We start from the raw sequence: 23209 nt of genomic DNA, 5'->3' as shown, positions 1-23209 counted from the left end.
GGCACCTACAGAACTCAGTGGGTGAAAAACGAATTCCCGCACTGCCTCTGGTGATATAGCTGCTGCTAATGTGTCACCCAGGCAAATGGCACTGGTTTTGTCCTGCCATTTATATTCTCATAACCCTACTGAATCTTTTCAATGGCTCATTACTGCTCTTTAAAATGAGGAAAAGAGCTACTCCTCAATCCAGTAACAAGAGCTGAAGCTTATTACACAAATGTGCAGTGAATTGAGAGGCCGTCTTATCCCTCTCCCCAGGAAAGAGAAAGTTCAAGGCTAATCTAAAATAGAGACACATCATTACACTTGAGCAAACGAAAGACGATAATCCCGCTTGTTGTTTACAGGGCTATCTAATTAAATTGCCATACTTTTGCCCTCTGATACATAATAGTGTAAATGACATTCTGCTCATCAGGTAATACATGTTGAATGGATTTAATGAAATGGTGCAACAAAAGTGCTTTGATTAGGATGAACGTTCAAGATCTCTGTTTCAAAATCTAGCAAGCTGCCACGCTGCCAAAATAACAAACACAACTAACTTGGTTTCACAAACACAGCTACAGTACATTTCTTTTGTTTTCTGCTTGACTTTGAGTAAATGATGCTTTTAAGCGTGTGTAAACTCCTTGGTGCAAATGAAACTTCTGATGATCCTCTGCGCCTCCCATGAAGACCTCCAGCTAATGGAACATATGGAGTGCGATCATCACCTTTCATGCACTACCTGCACTGAGCCGAATTCATCCTTCCCCTTTTCCCACTTGAGTCGCACTTTTCTTCTTATCCTCACCGTTCCTTCGCTTGCTAACAGCCTTGGACTCCCTGCATGGCCTGCACATGTCTCTGTTTACCCACGCGCTGTCGTCTCTACCTTCGGTAGAGAAGGTGAAGAACTGTTCTTTTTTTTTTTTAAATCTGCTTCAGAAAAATCTGCATGTAATAAAAAAAAAAATTATACATTCAAATAAATAAATATATAAACATTATTAATAAGAAAACATAAATCATTCATTAAAAATTAATATAGAAATATACTGTATTTAAATATTAACAAAATACTGAACATAATGATAAATTTATAATGTCAATGCAGATACATAAGATAATATTTTTAAGAGTAAAATAATATCCCTTGGACATTACTGATGTTTCTGGTTTTAGAAAACAACATAGTACTACTACAGCAGCCTTAAAAGTACTAAATGATTTTATTGAATCAGTTGACAACAAGAAACACTGTGCAGCTTTATTCATTGATCTGTCCAAAGCATTTGATACTGTTGATCATACTTTATTGATACAACGTCTTGTCAGTATCGGATTATCTGAAGGTGCTATTGGTTGGTTTAATAATTATCTCTCTAATAGAACTCAGTGTTACAACTCTGCCCGGGAGCACGAAGACACGGAGACCAGGAGACGAGGAATTCACAAACACGAGAATCTTTAATCCAACTAGGAGCATGGGAGGCACAGGAAACACATCACGGACAGGGATGACAATTCAACGACCGACAAAACTAACTGAAAGGACTGGGGCTTATAAACACAGGATAACGAGAGACCTAAGGAGACACACCTGGGATCAAATTAACAATCAACATGAGGGAGAAACTGGGTCACAGAACACATGGGGAGCAAAACACAACAAAAACAGGTCCAAGATCCTGACATATCGCCCCCCTCCCGGAAGGTGCGTCCTCGCACCATAGAAACATCCAAAGGGGAGGGGCGGGTGGGAACTTGGGAGGCGGCTCAGGAGGAGGGCGGATACCCGGGAGGGGGCCGGCAGACAGAGACCAAGGCGGTGACGAAGGAGGGAGGAGCCAGGGAAGAGACAGGAGAGACCCGGAGCAGGAGGCGCTCAGCTGGACCCAGGCCACAGCCGTGACGATGGCCCACGGTGGAGCCGACGGAGGGAGGAGCCATGGAGGAGGGATGGCCGCCGACTCCAGGGGGCCGACCAACGGCGGCGGAGCAGGTGGTGGAGGAGCCCGAGGCGGAGACGGAGAGCCAACGAGCCAGGGTGATGCCGAGGATCCGGGGGGACAGGGTGGAGCCGAGGGCTCTGGTGACCGAGGTGGAGGCGGAGACCCGGAGATCCGCGGCGGAGCCGGAGCGACTGAGGACCAAGGTGGAGCTGGAGGGAGGAAGGAGCCCAACGGAGCCGGTGGGACGGAGCGACGAGGCGCAGCCAGAGGAGAGGAGTCCAGAGGCGATGGCGGGTCGACGCCCGACCAAGGCGGAGCCGGAGGGACGAGGGAGCCCGGTGGAGCTGGTGGATCGAGGAGTGACGGTGGAGGCGAGGGAGCTAGGAGCCGAGGTGGAGCCACTGGGTCTACGGACCGAGGCAGAGTCCGGGCCTCGGAGGCTGGAGGCGGAGGTAAGGGATACTCCAGCCCCGGCAACGCTGGAGGATGGCAGACCCACGGGGCTCGCACCGTACCGATAGAGGGCTGAGGGCGAGCGGGGGGGCTGCCAGACGACAGCGGTGGAGGAGGCAGGAGTGGGTGGGAGGGTGGGGATCTTCGAGGAGCAGGCACTGGAGGGCACGTGCGTGGAGCCGGCACTGGAGGGTACGTGCGTGGAGCCGGCACTGGAGGGCACGTGCGTGGAGCCGGCACTGGAGGGCGCTCTGGAAGCGCGGACACTTGGGGGCGCTCGGGAAGAGCTGAGCTGGACGGGACCAGTGGAGACGCAGGAGAGCTGGGCGGGACCAGCGGGAACTCAGGAGAGCTGGGCGGGACCCGCGGGAACTCAGGAGGCCTGGACGGAACCAGCGGGAACTCAGGAGGGCTGGGCGGAACCAGCGGGACTTCAGGACGGCTGGGCGGAGCCAGCGGGACTTCAGGACGGCTGGGCGGAACCAGCGGGACTTCAGGACGGCTGGGCGGAACCAGCGGGACTTCAGGACGGCTGGGCGGAACCAGCGGGACTTCAGGACGGCTGGGCGGAACCAGCGGGAACTCAGGAGGGCTGGACGGGACCCTCTTGCGAGGTGCAGGGATAGGAGGGCACAGACGAGGAGCAGGCACTGGATGGCACTGGCGAGGAGCTGGCACTGGATGGCACTGGCGAGGAGCTAGCACTGGAGGGACTGACATGCCCTCAAACTCAATCAAAATCCCTACCGGCATCTGTCTTTCCTTCCTCGGTGGTTCGGGGTGAACCGTTATAGGCGGCGGGATCCTCTTCAGCGCGGACGGCGCAACGTTCATCGCCCCTTGCGGCGGAATCCTCCTCGCCGCGGGCGGAACATTCATCGCCGTCTCAGGCGGGACGAATTTCTTTTGGGCGGTGGGTAAGGGCGAGCGGCGAATGGCGACCCGTTCTCCCCAAAACGGGTGGCCTGGGTAAGCCGCGACAGGCAGCCCAACAGCCCACGCAGAACGGGCAGGGGCGAGCCGCGAACGGCGGCGTGAACCCCCGCAAACGATGGGCACAAGCTCAAGCATCCTGAGCGGTGAACTCGTCTTCGGTATGAGGTCGGTCGTTCTGTTACAACTCTGCCCGGGAGCACGAAGACACGGAGACCAGGAGACGAGGAATTCACAAACACGAGAATCTTTAATCCAACTAGGAGCATGGGAGGCACAGGAAACACATCACGGACAGGGATGACAATTCAACGACCGACAAAACTAACTGAAAGGACTGGGGCTTATAAACACAGGATAACGAGAGACCTAAGGAGACACACCTGGGATCAAATTAACAATCAACATGAGGGAGAAACTGGGTCACAGAACACATGGGGAGCAAAACACAACAAAAACAGGTCCAAGATCCTGACACTCAGAGAGTGTATACAGGCAGATGGTTTTATTTCTAGTTCATTTTATGTAACTAAAGGTGTGCCACAGGGGTCGGTCCTAGGGCTGCTCCTATTTACTATATATATTAAAATAATATTGATCAAAATGTTAATAATACACATTTTCATTATTATGCTGATGACACAGTAATTTATAGTTCAGCGTCCACACCTAATCTGGCTCTTTCACAGTTACAGCTTGCTTTTAATATTGTTCAGCGAAACTTATTCGATCTAAAACTAGTTTTAAATGCAGATAAAACTAAATTTATGTTGTTTTCTAAATCAAAATCAATTCCTCATAACAATTCCTCATAATCCTCCTTCTATTATAACTTCTCAAGGTTTGGAGATTGAATTTGTGTCTCAGTATAAGTATCTTGGGTTTTTAATTGATGATGCTCTTTCCTTTGGCCCCCATGTCCAGCAATTGGTGAGAAAATTGAAAGTGACCTTGAGCTTCTATTTCAGAATTAAATCCTGCCTTTCCTTTGAGGCAAAAAAGAAGCTTGTTGCTGCCACTTTTATGTCTGTATTGGACTATGGTGATGTTATATACAGTAAGTGTCCAGATAAAATAAAATAAAATAAAATAAAAACATTTTTAAAATATAAAAATCTGACTTTTCAACTTTTAAAAGGGGACTTTTAATTTTTATTGCTGACATTTTAAGGTTAAATGTTGAATCAAAGTTTAAATGATGTGTAGTTGGTAGAAACTAGCTAAATTGAGAAATGCCCAGTCTCAAACATGCTTAAAAATTCATTGTATGAAAAAAATACAAGCTACTACATCATGTATGTATGTTAAAGATTGATATGTGTAGACTAGGGGTGTCCCCGACTAAGGATTTTCATAGTCGAATCAGAATTTTTGAATCTTGCCAATATTCGACTGATAGTCGAATCATATGTTTGGGGGCGTGGTCAAAATACATTACCAAGAGTCAAGTCAGACACAGTCATAATTACTGACAATAACACACAGGGAAAATGTGTAATGGACGACACGCTGATACAAGCAGGATAATGTTTTATGTTTTGATTAAAAGATTAAATTAAACGTCAGCCAAACCCTAAGAATTCACAATTTTTTTTTTACAATAGTGCTCTCATTATAACGTTATGTATATGACAGTTATTAATGTTCTGCATTTCTGTTTTGAGCTGCTCACGCTGAATATGACCAGTAGAATGAAGCTTTTGATAGCAGGTTTTTAATCAATGGGATTTAACTCATATAGAATATGCTTTGTTATTTATACAACATAACGTTATATTACAGCTTATAGGCTATCTGCACAGAATGCCCTGAATGCATAAGTCTCTTGTGGACGTGTTCTTCACGCAACAATGTGCAGAAACACGGCAGCTAAAGTAAAACTTCACAGCGTTTTATTATAATAGTGTTCTCGTTATAATGTTATGTATATGACAGTCCCAGTCATAGTTATTAATATTCTGCATTCATTGTTGTTCGTCCTGAAGAGGTAGTCACCCTGTACTACAATGAAGCGCCTTACTGCAGCGTAACTCAAATGTATCTTATACGAGATAAATAATACATAGGAGATATACACATAAACCAGCTGAAATGTTTTCAAATCGATAAGTTGTAACCTACCTGATCGAAAAAATACAGTCTTTCACTCTGCCTGTTAGGTCAATTTGAGTCAAAATTAGGTCAATTTGAGTCTTGTTAAAGATTTAAATCCCTGCCTCCAAGATCCTCTGTCGGTCACGGATTATGGAAAGTGAAACTTAACTTAAATCTATAGGGGTGGTTGGATTTATTCATGCACATTAAAATATTTATTTGAAGCTTCATTCTTTTCAGATTCTTATTTACAGAATTATTTTAATAGGCTGTATATTAACTTATTGGGAAATCAAAGATTTGAGCACCCCCATTTAGCCAAAATGGCACAATAATAACACCCGCGAATATTTGACTGTGAGACTGGGAGTCGAATCAGGCTCCTCCTATCGAAGCATCGAATCGTCGACTATTCGGGGTCACCCCTAGTGTAGACCACATTGTTGTTGTTTTGTTTATTGATTGATTGTATGATGACATATTGAAAATTGGGGACAATTAGAAACTGTGCTTTTCAGGAGTTTTTCATGGTCATATTTTGAGTGCATTGCTAACATTTTAGATGCGATGATTAAATATTTTAAATATGAAGAAGTAAATACTAATAGATTACCATATGTAGATATAAATAAAATTCCTATGTTCAATTTTAAGAAGTTTTTTTTTTTCTTAATTCTGTATATAGGCCTAATTATTCATTTTGTTTCTGGGCTGGTTGCTGCCATTTGATTATTACTGGAACAAAATCAGCTCAGAACATCAATTTATACCATGTTCTGTTTAGCAAATGTCAGATTTCAAGCAGATGGACAAACATATTGAAAACTGGGATTGACGTGGAAAATAAGTGCAAAAAATAAAAACAAATGATGGATCTTTGCATGAATCCAAAAATACCAACACCTCTCTCATTAGATTAGATGAGAATTTGTAACGAGGATTCATAATTTCATCTGGCATCAAAGCATCACTCAAATATGTTTGCTCAAGTCTGTGTCTGTCTGAACAAATCCTCCATGCAAAGACGTCTTGGGAGTCGTCTCACTGTTTCTTTGTTTTTGTACTCACAATTGTTTTCATTGTTATTCTGGAAAAAAACCAAAGAGGTTTTGTTGGTATAACAACAAGGACAAAAGTGCTCCATTTAACATCATCGACATCGCCCTGACCTTGCTCATTCTGAAGTGTTCCTCTTTCAAGAATCAGGTGATGGCCTTTATGTCATATTCTGCATATAGGCCACCCACATAACACTGCTCTGCAAAACACATGATATTGTTCATTTTGAGTTACACCGCACAGTTATAATTGTCTGTGATTTAAAATAAAGTAAATACAGTTTTTTAATGATCATTACAGGACATTGGCAAAGATCTGATAGACCAAAATCTGGAGATAATATTCAGTGAGAATACAGGGCCAAATTGGCTGCAAGTGAGTGCATTTCAACAGTCCCATTCTAGCCAGCTTCAGTCTACACACCACCTGTGTATGTCTGTCCTTTTGATGCTAGCTGAGAGAGACAAAACAGGTATTTTGTGAACTCATCCATTACAGATCTCACTACCCTGTGACCTTGAAACAAGCTAATGTGCTATACCCAGCACAAATATGCAAATAGCCCAAAACAGGGACCTATTCACTAGTCTCATATTAGCCTGCTTACCCTACACACTTTTTGATATTCATTTAAAAGACACTTCAGTTGAGTACTGGGTTTGGGTTAGAGTTAGTGGATTTTTGTGCACTGTGCTTTCCTAAACATAATCCTGAGAGATAAAATAAGATTGATTTATTATATCACAAAAACACTTTGAAGAGGTTGAATATCCTATTGAATATCCGGCATCTGAATATCATATTTAGTCATGTCTGATTGCTTTTTCCCAAAAACGATGCAGATGGATATTTTGTCTCTACTGAGTTTTCATATCGACAAACCTACAGTAGATGCTATCAAAATAATTATTCTCTTCAGTCGGTACAAATGTACCCTGAAATGACTCCAGTCAACATCTCCAAACAAGTTTGTTTATAAAGATAGTTTGTTACTTATGTATCACAGTAGGCTTAAAAGGAATATTTCACCTAAAAACTGAAAATTTGCTGATAAATGTATTCACCATCAGGCCATGCAAGTTTTAGTTTGCTTCTTCATCGGAAAAGATTTGGACAAATGCAGCATTACATCATTTCCTCACCGATGGATCCTCTGAAGTGAATGGGTGCCGTCAGAACGAGAGTCCAAACAGCTGATAAAAACATCACAAAATGTCACAAGTACAGAGTACAAAATTTCACAAGTAGAGTACAAAATTTTGTATTCTATACAATTGCACTGTCCTTGGAGCGGACCTGACTTACATTTCACTGCTGGTTATACTCTGTATAATTGTGTATGTGACGAATAAAAATCTTGAATCAAGTAATCCACACGACTGCGTTTGAATGAAACAAATCCATCATTAAGGTTTTTTATCTTTAAACCGTTCCTTGCCAAAATACCAGTCCATAATTCATAACAATAATTCATCCAGTGAAACACTCCTTACACTGTTGTCCTCTCACATCAAAATTCACTAACATATTTGTTTACAGCTGTTTTGGACTGTTTTTGCGTGTAAATCTGTGTACATTTCTCTCCTGATTCAGGCAAGACAAACTTTTCACTGGAGAAAGCAATATTATGGATAGAGGACACATTGCTTTTTTTGAGATGTTAATTGATTGACTTGAGTCTTGTGGATTACTTATGTCTTATTCTGATTGCTGTTATCAGCTGTTTGGACTTTCAGTCTGACGACACCCATTCACACGATTCATTGATGAGCAAGTGATGTAATGCTTCATTTCTCTAAATCTATTCTGATTAAGCAACAGATTCATCTGAATGACTTGAGAGTGTGTACATTTTAAGATAATTTTTGGATGAACTATTCCTTTAACTAGCAAGATTAGCATTTTTTGCACCAGCACTAACAAGCATAAACCTGAAACCTAAGCAGATTTTTTCAGCAGCAATACCCCTCTAAATGCAAGCACATCAAATGAAAACGTGTTTTCCTGCTTAGACTATAATGACCTTCATTTGTCTTCTGCATGTAGTGGTTTTATAAGAATAATGCTTTGTGTATCTCAGAGAAGGAGCTCAGAGGAAAACCTCAGGTTTCGAATTGCGCTGGACGCTAACCCGTTGCATGTCTCCTCTCGCATTGCATCTCATCGATGCATCCGATCGATACAGCGGAAGACGATGAGGCCATTTACAGAGACACGTACCTCTAGCTGCAGTCATCAACCACATAAATAGATGTAGCGCTGATACACTACAGGACGGCAAATGTGAAATCTAATGGCATGCTGTCCCGTTCGAAAAATGCTAATGAGTGACCTAAAACCGGAAACGGGAGCAAGCGTAAAATATGTTAGGACACTTAAAAACAAGCACGCAGATGTCAAGCGAGATATGTGAGAACCATACCATAGCCACTCTTTGAATTTCATCAGAGTTTAAGAGGAATACAGCCACACTTAATGACAGAAATAGACAGGGCTACAGTTTGTGTAGGCAGACTTTAGCTGAGCGTGGCAAGATTTAACATAGTTGAGACAAAGCATTACAGTAAAGGCACACCAAGACCCCATCTGTTCAGAAAGCTCTCAGATCCATTCTCAAGAACACTAGGCTGAAATTGTACACCACTCAGCATGCAACTATTGGGTGTAAGGGAAAAGGAGCCTGCTGCAAACAATTCAATATCTTAAGTGCACTTTTGAGGGCCACAACACCAGCTCTCCAGCATGCTTATGTTGTGCCATGCAGATGCGGAGTGCTGAACTACGTGATAAAACAAGGACGGTGAATGACTGATTTATTACACCTGAGATGAAGACTTTATAATTAATTTAATTGCAAGTTAAGCAGGAACTGAACAGGCGAGCCAAACTCCAATTTGCACTTTGTGTGTCTAATCAGGAAAAAAATAAGCACCTTACCTTGGTCTATTTGTTCATTTATTTAAGCCTGCAGTAATTAGTGTCAGGACAAAGTACTAAAGGTTAATGAGCATTTGATAAGGCTCCGTTTTATTACCTAAAACACTTTTTCCTACTGAAACGTGGGAAATCTGACACTTTTTCTGACTCCGCAGATGGTCTGAGAAACGTGATAAAAATGGCGTTTCTGTTTTTTTTGGCGCATATCTGATTTGTGTACCTCAAGCTGAGATGGATTTGGCTACAAGCGGCGTTAATTGTTTTTTGGACGGTGAATATGAAGGCGATCGACTGCACTGTAAATCACAACAAAGGTCTGGGTATCGACACTAGATTTAGTGAGGAGAAAACAAAGCCTCTGCTCTATTTTTCCGTTGCTCTCTGGGCTGCATGTCTTAAATCAATATCCATCAACGATTTTGAAATTACACCCAGATTAAATCCCAATTTCATCACCGAGAGTCACATCTGCTGAGTTTCATTTAATTACATCAGCCTAGAAAAGGAGAATCAAAGTTGTTCGTCAACCGTTATTTACCCAACCGAAATGTCAACAAAATCCCAAACCAACACAAAGCAAGTTTTTGACAAGCTTTTTTCATCTGCACATTAAATGATGTAAAGATTTCACTTCAAGAGATATGAAAAAATCCTCTCAAGATTTACCTTGTACGATGAGATGCACTTTTGTCGATTCTGGTTTCTTGTTCGTGAGTATGGAACACACGTATGGCCCCTCGTCGTATAAGTTCACGTTTATGATCTTTATACTGTATTCAGTGACTGCTGTGTTTAGGAGGACCACCCGGGGGTCCAAAGACCATTTTTCATTCCCTGTGAAGAGGATAGTGGTCCGGTTGAGCCATGCCACCCGTGATACTTTGTTGTCCACATTGCACCTGTTGAAAGACACACAAACAGGAGAGGATAAATAAGACTGCTTGCCATATGTTAAAGTAAAAATAGGATCCACAGGGGTGCACAGGGCTAGACGGCACCACCACATAAATTTAACAACTGAGTTGAATACATTTTGAGGAACTTAAATGAAAAGCAAAGTTTTATAATTTAAAGGAGGAAGTCATATTGGGCTAGTATGTCTAATTATCAGCTTTTTTAAGGTTTTTTTTGTTTTTTTTTTACAGTAGGATAAGGCCAAGCTAACTTCTACTTGAAGAAAAACAATGATTTATATTCTAGACGCAATACTGGAGTCCAAACCCTGAGCCTAGCCTTCAATTCAACAGACTTTACTGGAGAAATATCATAATGCCCATAATATCAATTCAGCTTGCTTGGAATACATAAACAGAAAAGGCAACAGGTAATATAAACAGATATCTGCCCGTTTTCTCTCCTTTTCTATTACAGATCTCGAGTATCACTTGGAAAATTACAATAGCTTTTCATCTCATCAATTTCAAATAGCCCTGAGGAAAAATTAGGCCAATTCTGGGCGATAGCCACCTTTCAGTTCAGAAGAATCTGGATGTGACACTACATTTGTCTCCTTCACAGGAAAGGACATTTCTTAAAACTGCAGAAAAAGACCTAGAGGCGTTTGCTATATTATATTATTATTTTTTTTTTTTTACCTTTTCTAAACTTTTGAGTGACGGCTCTAAAGGTTAAGACTAATTGAAAGTCAGAGCTACATATTAAAAAACTGAGGCAGCAATCCCATGCACAGTGGTGTGCTTTTACAAAAGAAAAAAAATACTGTTTTCATGGTGTTTATTTGTGATGTTCTTGCTGGCATTTGCTTTACTTGTCAATAGTTATTTGATATTACAATGGCACAGAATGTGCTGTGTTGACATGGTTTTCATCAATGACACTTTACAACGTGCACTGAGGATTTTAAAAAATGCCATTGCCAAACCATTCACGTCAGCATGCCAAAACACTGCAGTAATTCATATTAGTCTTTAAGAGGGCTTCACGCTCAAGGTCAAAATCAGTAAATGGATTATCAGACCCTTTACTGGTGAATTTACCGGCTCTGAAAATTAGTCAACAAGAGAGCGCTCTTTTGGCAAATCTGGAGGGCAACAATTGCAAGTGTGAAGTGAATGCTTTCTCAGGATATTCTTCAAAGGGAAAAGCTCATTCAGACTCTGTTAATCTATGCAGAGTGCTGGAGCGCAAGAGAGCTTGCAGAGGATTTGAACCATAGAAAACCACAAGATTAAGCTCCGGTCTATAATCATGCACGCTCGGCAGTTTTTGCTTGGGAATCACTGTGCACATTCGAACAATACAATGGATTTTTTTAAGTTTCAGTCTAAAAATAACCCCATAGCCGCTCTGTGCTTGGCCTTAGCACCTTAAAAGTGTTGCAGAACCTACTGTTCATATTGTAAAGTATTGGTGCTGTGGGGCCTAATTTCCCTTAGCTTAATGCTCACTTTTCCCTCCGTACTGAAAAATTCTCATAACTATCAGAAGAAGGTCCCCTAGATGTTATTACGAACATTAATTCTGTACCCAGCATCCTCCATCTTCCGAACCACACCGTTCATCATTCATGTCCCAATATGTGTCTAGTTGATAAGTGTGTGGATTTGTACCCTTATTCTGGCTGAGAGCGACAAACTGAGCCTTAAACACCAAAATAATGACATTAGCATGATGGGGAAAACACAGAGGCTGTGCCAAAAGTTAATTTTCTGTTCAAAAGTTACATTTTAAGGGGCTTATTGGTGAAAGGCTTGCACTGTGAATAAGAAGTTCATGGTTCCAATCCCAACGAGGGCACCTTCTCTGGCCGTTCTGAGCAGGACGCTTAGCACCTCATCTGCTCCAGGGGTGCTGTGGGACATATGATTGTGTGCTCGGAATTTCTGCACCTGCCTGTGACAGATTAGATTAGCAATATGCAAGATAACGAGTTTGCATAGTGGCTGTGGGAACTGGTGCAAAGTCCTACAAAATAAAGCAAAAAAGTTTGATTTTAAGTGATTTGAACAGAAACTGTGTCTCGACTTAAGTGTTTAAGAAAGGTGATTACACATTTCGAAAACAATTAAACTGTTACTAAATAGGCATGAGACTTGATTTGAATTTTAAAACATACAAATATTTATGTTTATGCAATAGCAGGTCATACAGAACACTGCATTGTCATCACACAGTATATGCTTCACATCAAACAGCATGCATACATTCATAATGATACATATCAAACTGTCGGCGCACACATTTACATATGCATATCAACCAATGGAGCCATTATAAATGCAATATGCTAAAAAGAAAACCACCCTCACTGTGCTTGAAATGACTGTCACTTAAATTTAAAGCCGAGGGAAAAGCATATAGATTTTTCCACCCTGTGCTAAAAAGTAAGAGGTGTTTCTTGGAAAGCAGAGCCTCCATTATCCAGCATTGACAGGCTGAGATCAGGCCTCATTCAGTGAACTAATGACTCTGTCACACCAGTCCCTAGCACTTCAGCCTAATGGACTGTCAGCCACCTTGGTGTGAGATCGTTTAAATGAAGAAATATCTTCTCAACTCAAGCATGTTATAAAATACATAGATTGATTACCAATATTTTACACAACACCCTTATTTAGAGACCTAAAACATATTTTACCTGATTAAAGCTTTCCTAAAAACATATTTTGCCTGATTAGCTTTTGTACTTTATGTAATGTAATGTATTGTGGAAAACAGCGCACATTTGAACAAGGCTTTTTGAACATTTCTTTCTGATTAAAACCATCTGACTGATTAAAAAACAGATTCACATACATGCTAAATCTTTAACATCTGCTTAGTGTCATTATAATATCCATATGGTTAATATTGGACATCATTCTGCATATACAGTCCCCTCCAAAGTATTGGAACAGTAAAGACAAAATGTATCTGTTGGCTGTGGAGTCAAGACATTTGCAAATATAATTAAAAGATGAATATGAGACACAACTACAGAATGTCACATTTTATTATTAGCCGTTTCAACACATACAGTACATGTTTTACCAGATAAAAGAACAGCACTTTTACTTTACTTTTACTTACTTTTGTCATTTAGCAGACGCTTTTGTCCAAAGCGACTTACAAATAAGAAAAAGTAACTAAAACTAAAAAGTTACAACTCTATAAATACTATCTACCCACATATTTAAGAAAATAAAGAAATTAAATAAAATTAACACATGCATATAACAACAACATTTCAATAATAAACATATCAATGAAAAAATTTAATAAAAAGCTACTACTATCCCTTGCCGGTGTCCCTGCCCGGTGGAGTCGCACTTTGGTGTAACACTTTTAGAGTTCATCCCACTCATTGATGTGAGCATAAGTATTGGGACAGTTGAACATAAGGCAGATATAAAAGATTAAAAGCTATTATTTAGTTGCAGATCCCTTGCACACAATCACAGCAGTGAGTCTGTGACCCATAGACATCACCAGACTCTTGGTCTCATCCTTTGAAATGCTTTTCCCAGACTTTAATGCAGCCAATTCCAATTGTTGCTTGTTTTGGGGAGTTTCTGCCTTTACTCTCCTCTCCAGCTGGTGAAATTCATGTTCAATCAGATTTAAATCTGGAGATTGACTTGGTCAATCTAAGACTTTCCATTTCTTTGCTCTTATAAATTCCTTGACTGAACTGGCAGGGTGTTTTGGGTCATTGTCCTGATGCAATATGAAGCACTTCCCAATGAATCCAGTGGCATTTTCTTGAATATTGGTAGGCAAGATGGTTTTGTACCCTTCCAAATTCATTCTGCTACTGTCATCATACATTAAGTCATCAGTAAAGTTGAGAGGGCAGCCATACATGACCATGCCATGACACCACCTCCACCATGCTTTACAGATGAGGCTGTATGCTTGGGATCTTCGTCTCATCGGTCCATAAACACAGTTCCAAAACTCTTCTGGCTCACCTTTGTGCTTTTTTGCAAACTCTAATCTTGCTTTTCTATTATTGGAGCTGGTCAGAGGTTTGAATCTTGCTGTGTAGCATCTGTAATTCTGTGTCAAAGTCTCCTGAGGACAGTAGATTGTCAGAGCATCACCCCAGCTTTCTGGAAGTTGTTGGTGATTTTACAGACATGTCTTTTAGGGTTCATTTTCACAGCTTTTATGATTTGTGTGTCATCAGCTACTGTTGTTTTCTCAGCCGATCAGGTAGTTGTTGGTTGCTGGTGTCGCTGGTGGTTTACAAACTCTTGATTTCTCCATGCCCTTTGTTTTTGCTATAGCTCTAATTCACTTGCTTTTTTCTTTTATCATCCAAATTGCTTGCTTTTCTCTCAAAGTCAGCTCCCTCATCTTCATCCTGGTTTGTGTGTATCATCATCGAATGCAAGATTCAGAATACAGAAGTAATGGATATAACTGATACGACACATTCCCTGCTTTTAATATCTGAAGAATTAATGTAACAGGACACAGCTGATCACTTAGAAAGACCTGTGAGGCAACTGTTACCATACTTATGCTCACATCAGATAGAGGGATGAACTCTAAAAGTGCTGAACTTCTTAGCTGGTAAAACATCTATGTGTTGAATCACCCAATAATAAAATGTGACATTCTGTAGTTTTGTCTCATATTCATCTTTTAATCATATTTGTAAATGTATTGACTCCACAGCCAACAGAGCAATTTTGTCTTTACTGTTCCAATACTTTTGGAGGGCACTGTACACACAAGGGGGAGAAAAAAAAACTGGTCTTAGAAGGTTTCCTGGTCCAACCTAGTCAAACTGGTCTAGTTTGCTAGTTTTAAACGGGAAAGCTAATTAAACAAGCTGAGAACCAACTTGAGAAATCTGCAAACCATCTGGTGTTTTTTTCCTATAAAGATCAAGTATATTCTGAGGATTTAACACTCTTAACTCTCTGTCTAAAAATCAATAAAAACTGATAACCTAAATGTAACCCTGGACCACAAAACCAGTCATAAGTAGCACAGCTATATTTGTAGCACTAGCCAAAACTACATTGTTTGGTTCAAACTTATCGATTTTCTTTTATGTCAAAAATCATTATAATATTAAGTAAAAATCATGTTCCATGAAGATATTTTGTAAACTTCCTACCGTGAATATATCAAAACTTAATTTTTGATTGGTGATATGCATTGCTAAGAACTTTATTTGGACAACTTTAAAGGTGATTTTCTCAATAATTAGATTTTTTTTTGCACCCCAGATTCCAGATTTTCAAATAGTTGCATCTCAGCCAAATATTGTCCTATCCTAACAAACTATACATCAATGGAAAGCTTATTTACACAAATCTCAATTTAAAAAGAATTGACTGGTTTTGTGGTCCAGGGTCACATATAAGGGTTAAATCTGTGACAAACATGCAGGGCACAACAATTTTTTCATGTTTGGGTGATGACAACGAGAGGCCATTTCATAAAATGACATCTGCCATATTTTTCATATCGCTGCTGTGCCTTTTTAAGATATGAGTGGGTCAGTGAGACTCTGTGTTGTGGGGATTCGGCTTGCAGATCATTGTCAGCAGACGGCCATGTGGTCTCAGGGTGAGATTAATGACAGGCAGGCTTTATGTGATGGGAGACTGATGAAGGCCATTACACCAGGGGCAATGAATGGTGGCCACTCTGTTTGGGCTTTCAGATAGCAGGGAAACAGAAATGATTTCCCCAACCAGACACAGACACAGACAGCACTGTTGAGAGTTTCATACTGGGATTAGCAGAATGTGGATATATAAAAAGGAACAAATACTGTCACATAGAAAACCACACATTAAGATGCAGTGTGAAATAGCATATACCTTCAGACCTTTTTGCTTTGCGTTGACAGAGGTGGAAAGAGTACGAAAGTATTTTACTCAAGTAAAAGTACCATTACCTTAATGATGTACAAGGAAAAGTCCCAGTCTAAAAATGTACTCAAGTAAAAGTAAAAAGTATCCCATTTAAAAATTACTTAGTTTTTAACAGTGGGAGGGACGCAAAAATGGGATAGACAAGGGTGTCAAACTCAGTTCCTGGAGGGCCACAGCCCTACACAGTATAGATATAACCCTAATTAAACTCTGGATCAGTTTAATTAGGGTTATATCTATACTAATCTAATCATTTAGGCTTATTTGAAAACTACATGTATGTGTGTTGGAGCAGGGTTGGAACTAAACTCTGCAGGGCTGCAGCTCTCCAGGAACTGAGTTTGACACCCCTGGGATAGGCCTATAAATCTCAAACTAGTTGTTTTTAATTAAATGAATCAGTTATTTAGAGTAATAAGACATTTGGGCTTTTACCAGGCAAATTAAATCAATATAAACAAAATCCATCTTTGCAATGCAGAGGAAACACAGAAGCTTCATCTGAAGTGGCATTTAGATGTAGTTACACACTGTTTAATGCAGGACATGAATGCATTTAAACTTCAGTAACAAATGCAGAAATAATGTTTGATATATATGATATATAAGACTAAAATGTTGAATACTCATTTAAAATTAGATATAAATTTTTTTATAAAATACAATTAATAAAAAGATACTTTAAATGTTAAATTAAAACTGCCAGTAGGTGTCACCAAGTCACTGTTAATAAGTGAGTCATTGTGACTGAACCGAATCATTTAAACAGTTGATTCATTCAGGAATGAAACACCTTCATGTTGCTCAGAGACGCAAAACACTGCTGTGGCTGTGTTTGGGATTATTTTTGTTGTCGAAATAGAGCAAAAACAGGCAATATGGTGTCAAAAATGCAAGTATGTTAATTAACTGTAAAAAAAAAAAAATTGATTTACTATGAACTGATATAAATATACATTTTCTGCCCCTATATCTTCAATTTTGTGATCATTTTAAATGCATTTTAACAGACTGAATCACGCGGTGAAAGAACACACTCTAAATGTGCACGCGCACTAGTCTAATATACTAGCACAAAATTCAGCTGTCCAATCATTAAAAAAAAAACTTTTTAAAATATAAACAATTTTTAAACTGTAAAACTATTTTACAATATTGCTGCTTTTATTTTATATTTGAGCAATAAATAGCTTTGGTGAGCGCAAGAAATTTCCAAAAAATATTTAAAAATCTTACTTTTTTTTTTTTTCCCAAAAGACCTTGCAGACCACCTTACCAAGGATAGCTAAATATTTTAGCTATTCTATTTCCAAGCAAAATACAAATACAATATTTCAAATGTATATTATTTAAATTATTTTAGAACTAAAATGCAAAGCAAGATGTCATATTTTTACTGAGAATATTTCTTGATGTAGTTTCTAGCCAGGGTGTTATGTATTTCCTGCAGATGCTTTCAAACATTTTTCCACTGCAAAAGCAAAAGCGTTTGCTTTTCTGTACCTGATTCAAGTCTCCTGAGTGAGCCGTGGCCCTCGTTTGAATTGAAATAACAGTACAATAGTACAGGCCGCCACTTGTGATTGCCACTTTTGTCACTGCTTTCAAGGTGGATGCACTAACATTCTATTTGTGTCAGTCCTCAGAGGATCCGTCTGAAGGCCTCAGCCCACCTCCATAGCTAACTAGTCATGTGGATGAATGGCCTGCAGAAGTATGAAGAGAAAATGCCATTTTTGGCCCATCACTCAAGAGCACGAGAGACAGACAAGCCCGATAAATGCTGCCGTTTGCTTTGTCCCACACAGCGGTATCTCCACATCAAAGACCCGAAGCTCCACCGGAAACTGTGCTGGAGAAGGAAAACGCCACATTGGGATGGAAAATAATACTTCAAACAGGAAAAACACTGCTAATAATGTTTAAACATTTACAATAGAACAATTATCTACCTTTTTAGCAGGTTTATCACATCATGCATTCCTTGGGAATTAAACCCATGACCTTACATTGCTCTTTATGAAATTCACTTCAAGTCTGAAATAAAGTGATAAAATTATTATTCTCTATATTATTTTAATTTCAATAAGTTTAGTTTTTTTGTTTATTTAAATAAATTCGGACTGTCTCTGGTTTCTAGTCTTCTATTTTAAATCATTTTTTATCTTCAAACACACACACACACACAAATTAAAATAAGCAGTCTTTTAAGGTAATATTTTATTTTCAACTGTTTCAAGTTTAACGTCGAGCTTGAAGCTGATTGATCTGTGGTTGTGATATGTATAAAACCTCAAGCAACATTGCATCCGGTAAAGACACATATAAGATTATTTATGAGACAGACAAGACTTTTTGGTACAAATGCTCTTGATAAGCCTCGAAGGACATAAGCGGAAGTATTCACTTGTCTATTTTGTGCACTGAATGCCACAATAAAACAGAACAGAGAGCAAATGCACCCTAAAAGGATAAAACTGTAGAAAGACATGAAGGAGAGAAAAACTAGGAGATGTTGAATATGCCTTGAAGCAAGGACAAGTCACTGAGTGAACAACATTTCTTAAACAAGCTACATACCACACGAAATCTATCAGTTGGAAGCATTTACGGAAAGAGGAAGCTGGTCAGGGAACTGTACTTTAGACTGTTCAAGAAAGCTGAAATGTTCAAAATTTTATACAGAAATAAAGCTTAAAAGAACGTTTTGTTCTCTCACCAAGCAAAATAGAGTATGTGCGAAAAACAAAAGTCATTTTCTACGAAAAGTCACCTTGAAAATATACTTTTTTCCTTTTTTTTTTTTTTTTTCCATTTTAGAAATGGCTGACAGCACTTTCACACACTCGCAAACATTTTATACAAAAATATCAGCATGAGGTGCTGCAGGTCACCACCACCAGAAAAGAGTTGGCAAAGTCTCATTTAAAGATGAAAAGAAGAAATTCCCCCTCCGGAAACATCAGGCAGCTGGACTCGAAACAAAGGATTCTGGTCTTAGAACCTGAGGGGGGTTAGCCAGCACTCCCTGCAAACTCTGAAGCATGCAGTAAAAAAGAGCTGTATGGAATGACAATCCACAGAATTTCCCCTGAGATAGATATCCAGGATGATCCCCTCTCTATCTGGACCCTTGTCTGTAGACACCTATTTATAGTTCCCGTGGTAATAGTCGGAAGAGAGGTTTAATCGGTGCATGCTCATTTTCAGCCTTCACGATGTTCAATATTTAAACCAAACCGCACAAAATGGTCATAGACTTCAAGACCTTATAAATGATTTTAATAAAACTCTTGGTCTATTCTGGCTCAGAATTTCATTTTTTTAATGTTTGTTGTTATCTTGTGGTCCAGCGCACATCAACTTGGAGAAGCAGGGTCAAACTTTTATTTCTTTCTGCAGGGTATATGATTACACCAGTAGGTGGCGACAAGTAAAGTCTTTATGAGTGAGTCATGGACTCATTCATTTAGCTCATTGGTTTAAAACACTGATTCAATAAAAGGAGCAAAACAAATGACAAGTCTTTATGATTGAGTCAATAAATCCCTGTTCACTTTACTGAAGTGATTCATTCAAAACCACTGATGTATACAGGAACAAAACAAGTGACTTTGATTACGACAAGTCGATAGATAGATAGAGAAAGAGCGAGAGAGAGAGAGTTGTTTTATTCTTTCTTTCCAGTGTGATTTTTCTGTCATTTGTACGTCAGAAATTTGCATCCTTTCCTGACCATTTCTCAGGGGTGCTGTGCATTTCTCTGTCTCCAATTGACAGCTCAAAATGTCTTCCAGATACGCATGACTGGGGCAGAATGACTGCCGGCAACGCCAATGAATAGAAACAAGTCCCCACAGCGTGAGAGTGAGAATGTAGATAACTGATAAAGCCAAGATACACCTACTGCCTATCATCAGCCTGATTCAATTCTGCTTTATCTAGCTGCAATGATACGATTCTGATACCTGATAATACTGTGGCTGCAGCAGCACTCTGGGCTTAACATTTATTTTTTATTTTTTTAGATCAAGTGAATGGAAAGAACATGGAGGGAGAGAATGAGAGAATGAAAGAGAAAAAAGTCATGAGCTGTGTGATTCGGGAGTTCATATGAGGGAAATTATTCTAATACTATGGAAAAGTAAACACACTCTTTGCACGACTAACATTTGCAATAAGTGCATAAGTGAATTCAACTCACTTTGATGTGAGAAAGTAGGAGTGACAGAAATTCAAAATGTTTTACAAGCACTAATGAAATCCGGTGAGAAACTTCCAGCAAGTCAATATTACTCTAGCAAAAAACAACATGCAAGCTTTTCCTTTTACAGAGGAGTACAGAGACCGATTCTCTCAGTTTAAATCTAGACCAAGCTGGGTAATCGGCACATGAACACAATTATGTTTACAAAGACAGCACATCTTTTATCTAAATGCAAAATCTCAGAGCGATATCGCCTCCACAACATAATCATTAACTCTCAATGCATGCAAACATGAGGAAACGTGGGAGGTTATTAGGCCAATCAAAAGCCAAAGCATGTGCTGCTAATAGAATCTGTACAGGTGGTCCAGAAAATGTCCAAGTCATTGTTCTTCTGATTGGTTGAGAGCAGCGTGGCGTGTCTAGCGGGCACAGGATGTAGGCCGTCAGGAGGCCTGATTAATCTTCATTTTCCTGCTCTGTCATTTTTAACTGTGATTCTCCAATCAGCCACTGCGACAAAGACATTCTGTGCAAAGAAACACTTGGAAGTAATTACCAGACTTAAAAAAGTGAAAAAAAAGTGTGAAAACTAGCACAGAATATGTGCGTGAAGATCTGCTGATATAGACCTATAGGGTTTGAAGAAGCCAACGTGTTGCGGTGGATTCATCAATAGCAATATCATTTTATTTAGTTTGTAATAAATTACAAAAAAGATCATAATTCATAATTAATAAATTAATTAATCCATTTTAATAATAAATAATAAAGCTTAATAGATCTTTTAGAAAAGCTTTTAACTGTGAAGACCTGCTGTTTTTTAAAAGTTCATTTCATTTCATTACTTGAGAAACTGATAGAACAACAGACAGATAGATGGAAGAATGACGCACAGATAGATAAAGATCGATATTAATATAATTTAAATAAAATAATAATAATAAAAACTAATATCAAACTTAAGTGGTGTATCAATATCATCCTGAATTTTACATTTTCAGTTTGCATTTCTGCTAGAAAGTGATAAATTCATCTATTTTATTACATATAGCATGTTATTTACTTTGAAATAAAAAAAATCACCTTTAAGACCAAATTATTTTTACTATCTACAATGACATGACATCCTGTTTTCTATAAATAATCAGCTCATGCTCAGAGTGGGAACATGGAGTCTGCACACACACACACACACACACACACACACACACACACTCTAAAGGTGCCAGGTGAAATGATAAATGGCAACCAGTAAGTGTACTGTCTGGGCGTCCACTAAGATAGTACGAAGCAAATCAGCAACAACTCAACAAAACAATATGAAATGTTTTGTAAGACCCCTGGAATGCAGCTTCAGCATGAGAGGAAGCACTGACTCCTGATCAGAGAGAACAAACTCTATCCTTCTCTCCTCTCCTTCCAAGAAAATCAATTTCTCCCTCTTCAGGCAAACCTGATCTGAGAAGGCTTATGGATAGAAGTGTTTACATTCTTTAGTAAAGCATTAAAGCCAAGTCAAAAGCCTTGAAGTTAGAAATAAAGGAAGTGAAGGACAGAATCGAGTCGAGTGAAAGAGCCAATGATTCACTGTCAACTGAATCCCTATCTCTCTACCTTCTGAACCTCTGTCTTTCATTTAGTTTCACCTTCAAAACACAGGGTCACGATACTGTATTTATACTGTATTAAGTAATTGTGTAAAAATGTCTAAAAACATTTGTGTGGAATTTCAAGAACATTTGAAAACAGATGAAAATTTGCCCCAAAAGAAATAAGAATCGCTGTCTAAATGCAGAACATGTCTATTTTACCATTAAAATATATTCAGAAAAATCATATTCATGTTCAAAAGTTTACGGTCGGTGAGATTTTATAATGTTTTTGAAATAAGTTCCTTTTCCTCACCAAGGCTTTATTATTCAGTTTTCAGTGTCACGTGATCTTTCAGACATTTTTATATTTCACTAAACTTATATCTAAACTTATCACTAAACTTATATTTCTGAAATCTTACATTTCAGACATTTTTCTAAATTTTCTGTGTGTGTGTGTGTGTCTGAAAGCCTAATACATTTTTCCAGGATTTCTTGATGAAGAAAAAGGAAAAGAAAATTTAAATAGAAATCTTTCGTAACAATATAAATATATTTACTGTCAACATCTGATGAATTTAATGCAATTTAATTGCTGAAAATAATCTTACTCACTGAAAATTTTGAATGGTGTACATAATTCTTAATCTTGATTTTTACATCTTCAACAAAATGTTTGCATTTCTAAAAGTAGCGTGTACCTTCGCAAGCACAAATAAATATTACTATACACAGTATATACAGTATAGCTACATCATTAAATAATTATTAATTGTATAAATGCAAGGTGTACACTTAAAAATGTTCCACCTAGTCTAAAAATAAGCTAATAAACACGTTCATTAGTAATGAGAAAAGTCCTAAACTTATAGTGTTAATAAGCATTCAGACTCTTTTTGGAAATGGATTTTCTATTTGGGAAAAAATAAACAGAATAATAATAGAAATGTCCTTTCCACTCTTAGAAAAAAAATTGTGACAATCCATTTCCTCTAAAACCATGAGGCTTTTGTGACAGCTGCCTATACATTAAAATCTATCCGGCCCACTCACCCACCACCAGATTGAAAACCATAGCAGTCGTACAGAAGGGAAGCCTGAACCCATTTCAGTTTAATTACAGCACATATTATTCCCAGGGAAAAACAATAGCCC

At 39.0% G+C, this 23209-nt stretch overlaps 1 protein-coding gene across 2 annotated transcripts in view; it reads right to left on the bottom strand.

Moving 5' to 3' along the window:
* The window catches only part of LOC306865432 (opioid-binding protein/cell adhesion molecule-like), a 154954-nt gene that overhangs the window by 34142 nt on the left and 97603 nt on the right, over positions 1–23209 (bottom strand). For both annotated transcript variants that reach the window (XM_079410027.1, XM_079410026.1), the window contains one exon: positions 10083–10315. In XM_079410027.1, the coding sequence (XP_079266153.1) occupies positions 10083–10315 (233 nt within the window). The remainder of the gene's footprint in view (positions 1–10082; positions 10316–23209) is intronic.

The sequence above is a fragment of the Barbus barbus genome (genome assembly GCF_936440315.1).
Source record: "Barbus barbus genome assembly, chromosome: 47".
Lineage (NCBI taxonomy): Eukaryota > Metazoa > Chordata > Actinopteri > Cypriniformes > Cyprinidae > Barbus > Barbus barbus.
The sequence above is the reverse complement of the archived record's forward strand: the minus strand, read 5'-3'. Positions and strand labels throughout refer to the sequence as shown.